The 14,092-nt window shown below is 49.4% G+C and overlaps 1 protein-coding gene across 1 annotated transcript; it reads right to left on the reverse strand.

The window, feature by feature from the left end:
* Positions 1 to 4,166: 4,166 nt before the first annotated feature.
* PROK2 (prokineticin 2) lies at positions 4,167 to 12,047 on the reverse strand (the record flags this gene model as incomplete). Its single annotated transcript, XM_084214296.1, has 3 exons — positions 4,167 to 4,292; positions 7,284 to 7,409; positions 11,943 to 12,047. The coding sequence occupies 3 exons, from the start codon at positions 12,045 to 12,047 to the stop codon at positions 4,167 to 4,169; spliced, it is 357 nt and encodes a 118-aa protein (XP_084070422.1).
* Positions 12,048 to 14,092: the final 2,045 nt, after the last annotated feature.

Consider the following 14,092-nt stretch of genomic DNA (forward strand, 5'->3'; position numbering starts at 1 on the left):
AATCCTCTTGCATTTGCACAATCTATTCTCTTCTGCAATTTTCTAATTCCTTCTGGAAAACACGTTACACATTGTCAGGATCAAACTCCTGAGACATCTTGTTTAAATCAAGGGATTCTTAGCACCTTCTGTTTCTTTTGAATATCCATCTGTGCAGAAAGAATAAATCCCAGAGCTGCTGGGGTAGATGGAGGCACTGGCAGGGACCTTGGTCAGGGGTCACACTTGCTCATGTCATCCTTTGGTTTGGAGGTTTGTGCTGATGAAGAAAATTACTCAGTCCCTCTTGACAAGGAATGTTACAAGATCCTCAAACACACTAGAACTTCAGGGTCACAACAAGACTACTGTTTCCCACACCACTACAAACCAACAGTACCAACAATAATCACTTTTCTTACCTTAAAGTGTTCACTGCAGAGGTGTGCATTATTCCCTTTTATCTTCCCAAACACCATGGTGACCTTCAGCCAGCTCAGCTCCTTTCAGTTACTAGTTCTGTAAAACCTGTATTTGACCTGTCTCTTCTGTATGGACCCACTCAGATTCGAGTCCCCCCTTTGCCACACAACCAAAATAATTTACTTGTGTGTCACCTCTGTAATACTGCTTTTTTGAAGTGGCAAAATTTTCCAGGGGTGAATTGTGGGCAGGAGGATGCAGATGAAGCTGAGTTTCAGCTGGGCTTGCTGGTGCTCAGCAGCAGATCCTTCCCTGCAGTCCCCCAGGCTCACAAGTGTGTGCTGGCTCAGCCAGCTGTGCACCCTCAAACCCCAAACACCTTGCTTCCCCTTTCCTAATAAGCACCTAATCTAATTAAGGCAGCAACTCATTATATGTGATGGTGCCCTTTCCTGCAAGGCCTCTCTGCTAACCTAAAATCTGGCAATAAACAGGGAAATGCCTCCAGTGTGGTGGGGTATCAACATTATTCTATAGCATATCTTTAATATCAATATTCATATAATATTAAAAATTAATGCACACGTTTCTATTAATAATGAAATTACTGCAATATTAATAAAGTTAAAACACATGTTGGCACAGATCTAAGTGCAGTGAATAAAGGGAAGTGTTTAAACCAGCCTCTCTCTTCACTAACTCTGGGTATGGGGAATGAAGCTTTTCCCCTGCACCAAGGAGGTTCCAGGGCTGCACAAGTTCTGTTCTATTTTCTCATCTGATTTCTCCTGCAGGGGCCTGTCCCCTTCCTTCCTTCAAGGCAGGTGAGGAAGCTGTCCCTGGCCTGGGTGATTCTGGGGCAAGCACAGGGGACTGCAGAAAACTTTTTGTGGCAGGGTTGGCTTGAGGCTGGCCACCTTTACTGTGGGGCATCCTGAGTCATTTGCTGTGCTCCTCAAGACAAAAGCTGGCTCCAGGGAAAAGCAGAGGGGACTGCAGGGCCATTCACATTTGGAAATACTTGTGGTCACTGGTTTGTCTATTATCAGTGTAAAGCAAAGGTAAAGGGTGCCCTCCCAGCCCCTTCCACTGCAGACAGAAATTAAAGGGCCTTTGCAGGTGTGTTGGGAGAGGAAATCTCCCCTAGGATGGGAGAAAAGATAATTGATTAGGGCAGAGTTTAGGAAATAATGGGGATGCAAAAGTTTAATCTTCCTTCCAGAATGATTCTCTCAAATCAACTAACCTCCATTGTGAGTGTCAATTAATGGAAATTAAATTACTAAAAGGGGAATCGTAATAATTATTGCCAAGTGAATATAGTGGGGATGTAGGACAGTGAGGTTTTGCCTTTATCTCTCCTACATCAGCAGGGAAGGTGTGGAGAAGCCCCTCAAGGACGAGTATGGGATAATGCATCTCTCAAAGCTGCACCATCCAAATTCCCTGTCCAGGAGTGTCTGCAGGACACAGGAACTTCCACTGCTATAGAGGGTGTGAACTTTGAACCTGTGTAATTGGGGCTGTTCTCATTACCCAGATAAATGCTTCATCCCACAAAATAATTGGCACAAATTACAACTGCAAAGTTGCTCTGCTCTCGTCTGATAAACTCTCCTCGGATCTGGCAGGTCTGAGGCAGTTCTTAGGTATAACTGTCCACTCTTTTACAATGATATAAAGCAGGGCTGCTGCCTTCAGTGGAGTCACTGGTGAATTAGGCCAGCAGGAGATGAGGAGCAGGGCTACTGTTTCCTCCCATGGCTCATTTTTTGTGCTCTGATTTTAAAAAATGGAGCAAGAGATGGGACACAGGCGCATTTGGACTGCTCCTATTTTTCATCTTGATTTTGTGAAATTGAAGTCTGTGGTATTGTGCTTATTTTATGGGGACAGACATGGACAAAAAAGCAACCCCACACTTCCAGTGTGTTCTGCAAATCCAGCCTTTGGGGGTGAACAGGGTGTTTGGGGAGCCCCCCCTATTTAGTGACAATAGTAGAATCAGGCTTGGGGGTTGGTTTTAAATCCAGGTTATGGGAATTTCTGCAGTGCTGGCATGTCACTTTGAACTCAATAAATGACTTAGCCTTTCACCAGCCCTTCGGGTTAGTGTTGAGCCCTCTGAGGCTTCAGATCTAATACAGGCACTTTGTACCTGATCACATTAATGCAAACCAGATGTAAAATTACCCTTCAGTGGCACTTCAGTCCTTTTTTTTTCCTTTTCCTATCACCACCTGCACAGCTGCAGTATCACCACTGCAAAGGGGAGGCAAAACTCAGAGGCACTGGAGTGGGTACCCTGGGGATGGGCTGTCTTCAGCCAGGAGGATAAAGTCTCTCTCAAGACTTTTATTTCCCTAACATGTGCAGAACCCAGGAGGATCTGGCAATACCTGACCCTTGAGGAAGGTTTTGGAGCCCAGTACAAAGTACCTGGTAACTCCCAGGGATGTTTCTCCTCTCAGTTTTACAGGTCTGGCCTTTACACAGTGTACTCACTTCTCCAACCCCCCCATCTCCACCAGCAGCAAAGCACTGATTGTTGAAAGATGAATGACTTCACTTTTCCAGTTCCAGCATATGTTTGCATGTCTGAGAGCAAGAAACATGTGAATCTCACACAAACTGTTGGAATTCTAGCTCTGGGGACTGACAAGTAAACATGAAGTCACGCAGTATTTCATAGAAAACCCACAAATCTTATGTTTGCTGGGCTAAAGTTGATCCTTTGAGGCACCAGCCAAGAAAAACCTCTCATATTATTTACACCAAGATTCCTCCAAATTCTGAAACTGCAGCTTGATTGAGGAATTCATGCCTTGTAAACTACAAGTTTCCCAAAAAGCAGCCAGAGGCACATAATCTTTTGCTAAGCTATCCATAAGGAGCTCTGCTAGCTTAGGTGGTGAATCAAGTGTGGGATAACAGATTACACTGAATAAAAATGAAAAACCACAATGACAAAATAATGTTATAATATTAAAATAAATCAAATCATACACTGCCATTATTCTGATACAGAATTTTTGCACAGCAAATTTAATACATATACAAGAAGTCAGGCAGCCTATTAAAATAAAATTCAGGGTTCCTTTTTTCTTTAATATAAACTACATCTTTATACATAGTTTGAGATGATCAGGTAGTTTTACACCAATTCAAGTAACAACAACTTCTCATCTTAGAACACCAAAATAAGTAAATCTTTTAATGTTCTGAATACTGAAATGTTTTGTTTCCACCTGCCACTTTTTAAAAGTGTAAAAAACTACATCTATTGGTTAAACCTTTACCCTAGAGGTGTGCCTAACTTGCAAATAAAATTATATTAATAAAGATATGAAATGTAAATACAGGTTTTTTGGCAATTGCCATATGCTTCACACTATGCAGTCCAAAGTGTAAAGATGTGGCCATATTTTTCCAAAACTGGCAATAAACTTGGATTTTTTTCATTCTGGGGTTAAACTAGAGCCATGAAGCCCACAAAATGATTCAGGAATGGTCAAGCCCCTGTCCTCAGAAAGAGTTTTGCTCTAGCAGATGTTGTTTGGCTACCCCAAAATGAAATCATCCATTCTCCACTGCGAGTCCCTCCTGTAAACCTTGGCCACAACAGCAGCGTCTCATCTCCAGCTGATGTTGGTGAGGCAGGAAAGTGGCGAAGGGTTTCCCCTGGCAAGTAACCCTTTCTTTTTGTCACAACAACGAGAGAACGAAAATACTGAGCGGCTCTTTCTAGTGCAGAGCAGTTCCTGCTAAAAAAAGACATCTTCTTTTCTGAAGTCCGGCAAACACCTGAATCTGCTGGGAGCAGTCCTGAGGCAGGCCAGGCCCGGCAGGCAGGGGCAGGTGTGGTGCATCCGCCGCCCCGAGAAGGGCACCTGGGGACAGAGCAAGGACATCAGCTGTGTTGGTGTGGTTGTTTTTAGCTTTTCACAAACGGCATGGGACTGCTGGGGTACATTCCTTGAGCTTTATTTACAGCATCATCCTCATGACGTGGTTGAGACATCAGGAAGATGGCAAAAGCTTACGTACAGCCAGCAGCAGCCAAAGATTTCTTTGTTACAGAGCATCTTAACAACTTTTTAGCTAATAGCATATTTACTATTTCCCATAATCAGTGACAGGGAGAGCCGTGGCACTGCTGAGTGGGGGGATGAAATGGGAGGAATGCTGGGGATATGGGGAAAGCTGCCCAGTTCCCTTCCTTCACAGCCAGAGTTCCCCATGAGCTGCAGGACAGAGCAGATGGCAAAGGCAGTCCCACTGTACACCCAGTCCAGCCACAGTTAAGAGCAGGATGTTAACAGTCATGTTGCTGTGTAAATCTACATCTGTGACACATGTTCTCCATTTACTCCCATTTCATAAAGGAGTTTGTTGTGAAACTACACTGGCCTTTAACATCACGTTTTGTGGTGCCACTGTGCAGGGCTTTCTGCGTGTCCCGAATCCTGCCTTGTCACATGGCCCAGAGCAGGACCTGGGAACCTTGGGATCCCGTGGTAATCAGGCTGGAGGTCACCTCGCCTGACCTCCCTGTGAGCAGGATACTTTCCACCATAGGACAGAGGTTTCTCATTTCATCCCACCCTCCTCTAGCCACATTGTGCTGCAGGGAGCACATATGGAGTACATTAGACAAATTTAATTGTGCCATGACATGCACACGCACTGACAATCTTCAACAACTTGGTCACAAGCTCTGTCTCTTACAGGAGCCAAAAAGGACAGCCCAGTGGGAAGTGTCTGGGAGCTGTGGTGCTGCCAGCTGGCAGCACACACTGAGCATTCCCTGGATGCAGCAAAGGAGGCACAGAGGTGCAAAGCCTCTGCTACCAGCCAGGCAGGCAGCCCTAATTCCCTCACTTCCAGATTTCTGTGTGGTTGAAGCCTGAACTTTTAATATTCCAAGATTTTCTTGTGTCAGTGTACAAACTTTGCCTCTAAGAAAGCCCCACACAGTCCTCCATGCATGGTGCCAAGCACCAGCCTGACTCCAGTGATACCCTGCTGGGGGCAGGAGGTGGGCAGAGGGCTCAGTCCCCTGCAGTGCCCTGGGCCAGCACCAGCTTCCTGCCCAGCACCATCTGAAGAGCAGCCCCAGGGCAAGGGATGTTGTGGGTTTCCCTGTGCCACCCACCTCAGCCCCTCTGCTCTAGTGTGAGCAGAGGCAACAACCTCCTACACCTGCTGGGGACTCCCCATGGGCATCATCCCTTTGGGTGCCCACAGCCAGCACTGCAGCCAAACCCAAAACCTGAGCTCCCAGACTTCTGACAGCTCAGGTGATTAATTCTAAACATTCCACTTGCTGCAAGGAAATGTTCCTTTCATTCCCCATGCTGCCAAACAGCACCTGCCTGCAAACCCTGCCTGGCCCTGCCTCAGACCTGGCCTTGAAATTCCAGGTGGGACTGCTAATGGCATCAGTCCATCACCATCTGGTTGTTGAGAAGGAAACTAAAAAGTGGAACCCCAGCTGCCAGTTATCTCCTGGCTCCTCTGGATATCCCCGAGGTGCCATGGCCATGGTAGTGCCTGCTTTTGACCTATCCTGCAGTAAATGAAAAGTTTTGGTGATCAGGGCACCCATCTGCTCCCTACACAAGTATTTACCAGAAAGGAACCACTGAGCAAACCCTCCATCCTTAAAATAACCTCATTTCACGTTCTCCAGTAAATCAATTTGGTTTGTGTTTCTCAGGAAGATCAGTGGAGAAATTAAAATTAACCTCATAAAGCTTATAAACATCAGTGACTTAGTGTCTGGGGTGGACAGGCATCTACTCTGATTGTAATTATGCAGGCAGTCAGTTTGAAATATATCAGACAGTTTAAATTATTGCCCAATAACAATAGGCTCATAAAACCCTCTGGAAGACAATTCCTCTTACCCTAATTCCTGGTAATGGAAAGAGCCCTTACAAGAAGAACCTGCTACGTTACATAGTAAAAATGACCGCTTGGTCCCCAGTATCACAGCAGAAGTTTTAAAAATTTAACTGCAATATAGTAGAGCCTTAAACTTCCTAAAACTGAGAAAATAAACTGAGAAGCCAGGCCTTGGGGAAAAGTGAGAGAGGCGGCTAACTAGCTGCACATTTATGATCTGAATTTATTGCCTTATATCTTCCACTTGTGATGACTCTTGGTCTGTGCTCTTCCCTGAGGATGACTGAAGACCATCAAGTTCTCAAGCTCCCTGGTAACATCCCATTCAGTCTTTTGTGTTTTATATAAGCACCTTTTGTTGTAATGCATAAGAAATACATAATTGCATCGCCTTAAATAAATGCACTTGTTAAAATCATTGTATTAATAATACAGTGTGTGTGTGTATATGGATATATACATAGATATTTAAAATTAATAGGTAGGACAGAAACAAAGAGAGCCTGTGGGCACTTTTCTCAAGTCCTAATGTGTGTCAACACTTTCTCAATGCACCAGCTGTCCCAACACCAACTGGTGACATTTTTATGCTTGTGACAGGATCTTATCCACTACCACTGGGGTCGGTGGCACTTGCTGTGCTCCTGCTCACACCAGGAGGGATTGGCAGGGCTGGGCTTGGGAACTGCCAGTGCTGTTTTGGATCAAGCAACAAAACAAAGCAGCAACAACAAACTAATAAGAAAACAATCTGGGAAGCATGTAGTGCTTTCATCCTCTGATTCTCTTCAGCATAATTCTGACAGTGATGCGCTTCCTTACGTAGGTTCCTTCATCTCTGCTCCCATACAGATGCAGGTGGCTGGATATTGTAAGGAATGGGAAGTTTCCCTGCCTTTCCACCACCTCTAGGCTTTATGCCATGTGATGTACAGCTCAGGACGTTCCTCCAGCCCCCCCAGGGAGGTACTCACTCTGTGACTCAAGGGGTGGCACTCGTCTCCCAGGTTTCCCATGGGGGTGCACATCCTCAGGCTGCGGATCCAGAGGCTGACGGCGCAGCACATCCCGCCCCCGCACTGCTGGTCTCGGTCACAGGCCTGCAGTTCAACACAGCATTAAGCAAATTACATGAATAATAAATGTAGTCCAGAAATAGGACAGATCAGGTGCTCAGGAGCTGCCTCTGGCACCCCTAAGTTATCATGGCTCATTAAGGTTGAATAATAAGATTTAAGGCTGATTTGCAATACTTGCGTCTCCCATGGGTTGGAACGTGCAGGCTCCTGGCACATTTTGGAGTTGGGACCAGGTTGTTTAAAGCCAGGACCGCACACAGAGCTGCTCTGGGCCAAACCCAAGCCTGTCAGTGATTTACAGTCCAAACTTCTGAGCACTGATAGACTATGGCATGTGCCACTCACTTTCCCAGCTCCCAGGTCAGTGCCTGAGTGAGCTCAGGCAGGAGCAAGGACCAACCACAGTAAACTCGTCACCAAAAGAGTCACCAAACCAGTCTTATGGAGAAGCTAAGATAGGAAAGCATCCATTGATTTAATGACTTTTAGGTAACTATTCCTTCTAACTTCACATGATAATATCATGGTTGTGAGTGCCCTTGCAACACTGCATGAGAGTTTTGTTAGAGAAGTCCAAGTGGGAGTAGCTAAAACGATAATTTAAATGTGGATTCTGTGGTTGTTATTACACATAGCTAAAAGAGGTCTTAGGAAAAGCTTTCCATAAGTGTCCACATCCAAAAAAAATGCTGCTGTGGTAGCATTCCCCTTCACGGGAGGCAAAAAAAAAATTTTAGCCACTTACCCAATACAGCTTAGATAAGCAAAAATCAAAATGCAAACTCATGGGTATGTTTTAAAACCCACAAATCATAAGGAGCAATTGACACATTAGGGTTTGAAAACAAGCTACTGTACATCTTTCAGTTACTTTTTAATCAAAAGCTTATATAGATTTAATGCAAAAACCAGTCTCCTTTCTCCAGTGAGAAATGCCATCAGTTAAAGGTTCTGCTTACATCCTGAATGTAAGCTTGATTAACTCACTGCTCTTGGTGTCTGGCAGCAGCAGTGAGAGATGGAAGGCACTGGTCAGCACTACGTAAATGGGAAACTCATAAAAACATACGTAAATGTTGATAACAGCTCTGGGGAAGGCACATTCCCAGAGTAAACATGCTCTTGAGGGAAAAACTCACTGATCTTACCTTGGGATTTACATGATAAATGGCTTCAGACTGTACTCACTGGTAAATATTGCACTGACCCGTAGAAGCCAGATCAAAATACAAATTTAAAGCTCATTCAGTAGTTTAGGAAGAAGCTGTTGCATTAGGATCATTATTAAATAGTGTTTGTGACCCAAACAGCTCCTAAACACAGAGCTCTGTGCTGCAGCTAAGCCCAAACACAGAGCATTTGCTTGTAAGACTAATATGGCCATAAAACTACCACTCCAGCCTGCCAGGCAGATAGTACTCACTTTCTGACCTCTCTCTTAAAAAAAATAAAATAATAATAATTTGAAAAGCCCTCTAATTATATTACTTTGCCATAGTCACAAATAAAAATGCAGGTCCAGTGATCTTGTCTGCCTCCAGCACACCAGTGTCCGCTGCTCAGCTGGAGTCACAGGCTCTGCTATTTCTCACCTGCCAGCTCCTGACTCCCTTTTGTTCTCAGTTATATATCTCAAAGTCCATTCCTCTCTATAGTCCTGAGGTGAAATATCACTCAGCTGAAAAACCCACCTGGGTGTGTTCGACCAAACAAGAGTCTTGAATGTCCGGGCTGAACAATTTCTTTCCTGACCTCACACACACATATTTACATCTGGCAGAACTTTTAAGGCTCCCTTTCCAAAAATGTATGACAAGTTTTGAAAATATTCAACCCAAGTGTTCCTGCCCACACCTTATCTGCAATGTGTAATTCCTGCTGCTACTCCTAAACTTCCCCAAACACCACATGAGCACCTCATTTAAACACAGTTTTACAGAAAATCAGCCTAAGAATATGTCCCAGGTGAAATGCCAGCTGCAAAGGCAACAGGTGTCAGCACAAGAACCACCACTGAATTGAGGAAAGTTTGAAAAAAACCCTTAAATTGCAAAGGAAAAACACCTTTCAGGCTCGGGGGTTGTGGAACACCTACGTCAGCTCTCATCTGAGATTTGCCTGTTCATCAAAAGCCAAAAAAGCATCAAAGTGGTTTAAGCAGAAATGCTCTGCAATAGTTAATAAAGTAACATTTTCTAGTTCTAATCTATTTTTACTTTTTGAATCTGCCTTGTCCTTGATCTATTATTCAGTGCCTCACTATTACTTTATTTAATGGATTAATTATGCTTTAAAGGTGTAGCCACAACTCTAATAACAGATAAACTGCTCCTCTGTTGCTGGGAATGTTTCTACTTAAAAGAAACCTGAAATCCTCAATTATTAAAAAATTCCTTCACATTCTCTGCTCTAAAAAAAATAATCAGTCCTTGGAACTGATCTAACTACCAGAGAAATGCCCAGGAGCTCTTTCATGGACTTCAGGGGTCCAGAGAGGGAGCCTGGACAGCCACAGGGAAATCCACTGCTGTGAGTGCAACTTCTGATGGTTACAAAAGACATGTGAGCTCTCAAAGGAATGCAAATGCTGTGTTATTAATCCAAAGCAAACACTAAAAAATCATTTAACTAAAAAGTGATGCAATGTTTTGGGTTAAATAACGTCTTTAGGAAAAAAAGTATTTTCATAACCAGAGTAAATCTTGAGCCTAAAAACAACGACAGAGACTTGTTTGCAAGGGGTGGCTATTGAGGGGAAAAAGCAGCACAGTGGTAGACAAAAAAAAGAAGGAAAACAGAATTTTCCTGCCCTGTACATGGAGGGGCTGGAGGAACTTGGGGTGCACAGTGGGCAGTGCAATGCTCTGAGCCAGACCCTCTCAGAGCAGGTTTGGGGACAGCTGGGGCTGCATGCGGGGAGATGGGAGACAGCTCCAGCCCTGGAAAAGCAGCAGGATTCTCTGCATGCTCCCGGACCAGCCTGGAGACAGCCCCCCGAAGATATCCCTCCCCCCAAAGGAATAGACCCCACGTTGTGGCATCCCCTGACCTCAGAGACCCACGAGTCCTGGCACTGCCCACCGCAGAGACTGACACATCCTGGCATCACTCACCGCAGAGACACCCCCAGGCTCTGATACCACAGAATCCAGACCGACCCTCAGCTCCGGGCATCCCTCATCCCTAGAGATGCCACGTCCGGTACCACTTATCCCAGACGGATCCCAAGCCCTGTCACCTCTCATCACCTGCCGCTGCTTTCCCTCCCAGGTCCTCGTTATCACTTATCCCAGCTCCGGGCATCCTTCACCGCACTCGACACCGCTCCGTCCTGGCATGGCCGAGTGCGGACAGACCCCGAGTCTCGGCAGTGCTCACCCAGAGAGCAGCCCCAGGCACCCCGCACGGCAGAGTGCTCCCCTCTCCGGGGCACCCCGCACGGCAGAGCGCTCCCCTCTCCGGGGCACCCCGCACGGCAGAGCGCTCCCCTCTCCGGGGCACCCCGCACGGCAGAGCGCTCCCCTCTCCGGGGCACCCCGCACGGCAGAGCGCTCCCCTCTCCGGGGCACCCCGCACGGCAGAGCGCTCCCCTCTCTTTGGGCACTCCGCACGGCAGAGCGCTCCCCTCTCCCGGGCACCCCGCACGGCAGAGAGCTCCCCTCTCCGGGGCACCCCGCACGGCAGAGCGCTCCCCTCTCCGGGGCACCCCGCACGGCAGAGCGCTCCCCTCTCCCGGGGCACCCCGCACGGCAGAGCGCTCCCCTCTCCGGGGCACCCCGCACGGCAGAGCGCTCCCCTCTCCCGGGCACCCCGCACGGCAGAGCGCTCCCCTCTCCGGGGCACCCCGCACGGCAGAGCGCTCCCCTCTCCCCGACACTCCGCACGGCAGAGCGCTCCCCTCTCCCCGACACTCCGCACGGCAGAGCGCTCCCCTCTCCGGGGCACCCCGCACGGCAGAGCGCTCCCCTCTCTTTGGGCACTCCGCACGGCAGAGCGCTCCCCTCTCCCGGGCACCCCGCACGGCAGAGAGCTCCCCTCTCCGGGGCACCCCGCACGGCAGAGCGCTCCCCTCTCCGGGGCACCCCGCACGGCAGAGCGCTCCCCTCTCCCGGGGCACCCCGCACGGCAGAGCGCTCCCCTCTCCGGGGCACCCCGCACGGCAGAGCGCTCCCCTCTCCGGGGCACCCCGCACGGCAGAGCGCTCCCCTCTCCGGGGCACCCCGCACGGCAGAGCGCTCCCCTCTCCCCGACACTCCGCACGGCAGAGCGCTCCCCTCTCCCCGACACTCCGCACGGCAGAGCGCTCCCCTTTTCGGGGCACCCCGCACGGCAGAGCGCTCCCCTCTCCCGGGCACCCCGCACGGCAGAACGCTCCCCTCTCCCGGGCACCCCTTATCCCAGGCGGTTCTCCCAGTCCCGCTAACACTCTCCGCGAACAAACCCCGACTCCCGTCCCCGTCCCCGCGGCTCAGCGCTCCGTCCCGCCGTCCCTCCCTCCGTCCCTGCCGGTGCCGGCTCCCGTCGGTGCCGTCGGTGCCGAGCGGCGGCGCTCACCCCGGTGATGACGGCGCCGTGCCCCGCGGCCAGCAGCAGCACCAGCAGCACCAGCAGCATCAGCGGCGGCGGCAGCGCCGGCGGGGCTCCGCGCAGGCTCCGCATGGTGCGGTGCGCGCTCTCGGCGCTCTCCGCGGGCGCGGCGCAGCGGAGCCGGACTCGGAGCCGCCCCGCCGTTATAAAGCCGGGGCTGAGTCACCCCCGCCCGGCAGCGCCGCGGCCGCGGGCGCCGCGCACACACCGCGCCCAGGTGCGCGGCTGCGGGCAGAGGGGCGGGGGGACCGCGCCGGGATGGGGCAGCCCGGGGGAACATCCCACAGCACGCTGGGGACATCCCGCATCGGCGCTGGGGGACCTCGGCTCAGGGGTAACACCGCACAGATGTTCAGGCGAACGTCCCGCAGACTAGGGGAAAATCCCACAGTGTGACTGAAGGATTGACCACAGCAGGCGTGGTGGGGTCGTCCCAGGGCTTGCTGGGGTTCGCCCTGTGTCAGGTATGAGGATATCCCACAGGAGGTCTAGGCGTTTATCCCAAGGCTGGCTGTGGACGTCCCACAGCAGATTAGGGAGTAGGGAGGTACCCAACAACAGTTTAGAGGGGAAACGTCCCACAACATCTGGGGACATCATGCAGCAAGTCAGGGGCAGGACACAGGAGGTATTGAGGAGATCTGCAGCAGGATGGGGTTATTCCACAGCAGGTCAGAGCACATTCCACACTGGAGTAGTGGTAGCCCACAGCCAATGGAGCCAGCACGGACCCATGCCCATGTTCCCTCCACTCCCTGGCCAGCAGCAGGCCCAGACCTGATGTCACCCCTGCTCCCTCTGTGAACAGAAACCTCTTGTAGCCCCCAGCCCAGCCTCTGCTGACACCTGGCAGAGCTGTGGGCATGGCCATGAGGGACATGCAGGCTGTGCTCATCTTGTCTGGGACAGAGCAGCATCAAAAGTGCCCCACAGTCTGAGTGAGAATTGGACCAACCCCAATTCCTGCTGGAAGCCCAGAACCCCTTTAAATTCCTGTTCTCCTGTGGTTCTCCCCTCCTTGCCATGGGCAAGCTCTGCCTCTGCTGAAGCCCTCCCAGCTCCCATGGCAACCAGGGGCACAAGAGGAAAACAGGTCCCTTCTTCAGCAGGGCTGGCTCCCACCAAACATCCTTTGGAAGACAGTGGGAAGAAGGAGCACTGGGAGCAGAGAGTCCCATTCCAGAAGCTGTGCCCCACTGGCTCCTTCCAGCACAAATGCCAGGCCATGCTCTCGTGGTCTCAGTGAGCACCTGTTTCTATATGGACACCACTGAAATTCAGCACAAACCAAGGCCTGACCACTAATGGTTGTACCTTTGGGCACCTCCATCCCCTGTGAGAGGACACCACTAAAACACATACAGTATTTCCTTCCCTTGTTCTCTCATTCCTTTCTTCCCTCTTTTCCTTACTTTTCCAGCTCTTTATGCTTCTTTTTGCCTTTCTTCTCCCTCCTAACTCCCTTTTTATCCCTTTTCCTGCTGCTCTGTTCCTACTTCCATCTCTCTCTTTATTCTACTCCTTTCCTCCAGCGTGTCCCATTCTCACAAGTAGGTCCCATTTTCCCCAGAATTTTCAATTTATATTTTTGTTCCCACAGGGAAGGCTGAGCCTTTGCAGAGCCCACACTTCCCTGAGCCCTCAGCCAGCCTCGTTCCTTGGCTGAGGTGAGTGTGAGTGTGGCTGAAGGGGAGCAGGAGCACCGAGCCCCTCGCACACTCACACTCACTCCAGTCCTGGTCAGGAGCTGTCGAATCCATTCCTTGGTGGCCTCCCCTCAGGGGACCACTCTGTCTGGAGGTCTTTTCATTACAAACATGGCCTTTTTTGGGTGCTTAGGGTTATTTAGTCCAAGTGCACTCAAGACAAATATGGGCTGGGTAAATAGGGTTTACTCCGAGGATGCTTTAAAAGCAAATTGGGATAAGCCAATTTTGACGTGAAAGGATTAAAAATAACTGGGATGTATCCTTAGTTGTAAACTCATGTTGCTGCATGAAGCACTGGCAGTTTAAACCAGGTGAAGGGATTAGCTTATTTTAAATTCTGTTTGTATCCTAGAAACTAAAAGTGAATGTAAGCCAGGAATGATTATTTTCACAATCTCCAGGTGTCCA

This window comes from Fringilla coelebs (genome assembly GCF_963513975.1).
Source record: "Fringilla coelebs genome assembly, chromosome: 13".
NCBI classification, from domain to species: Eukaryota; Metazoa; Chordata; class Aves; order Passeriformes; family Fringillidae; genus Fringilla; species Fringilla coelebs.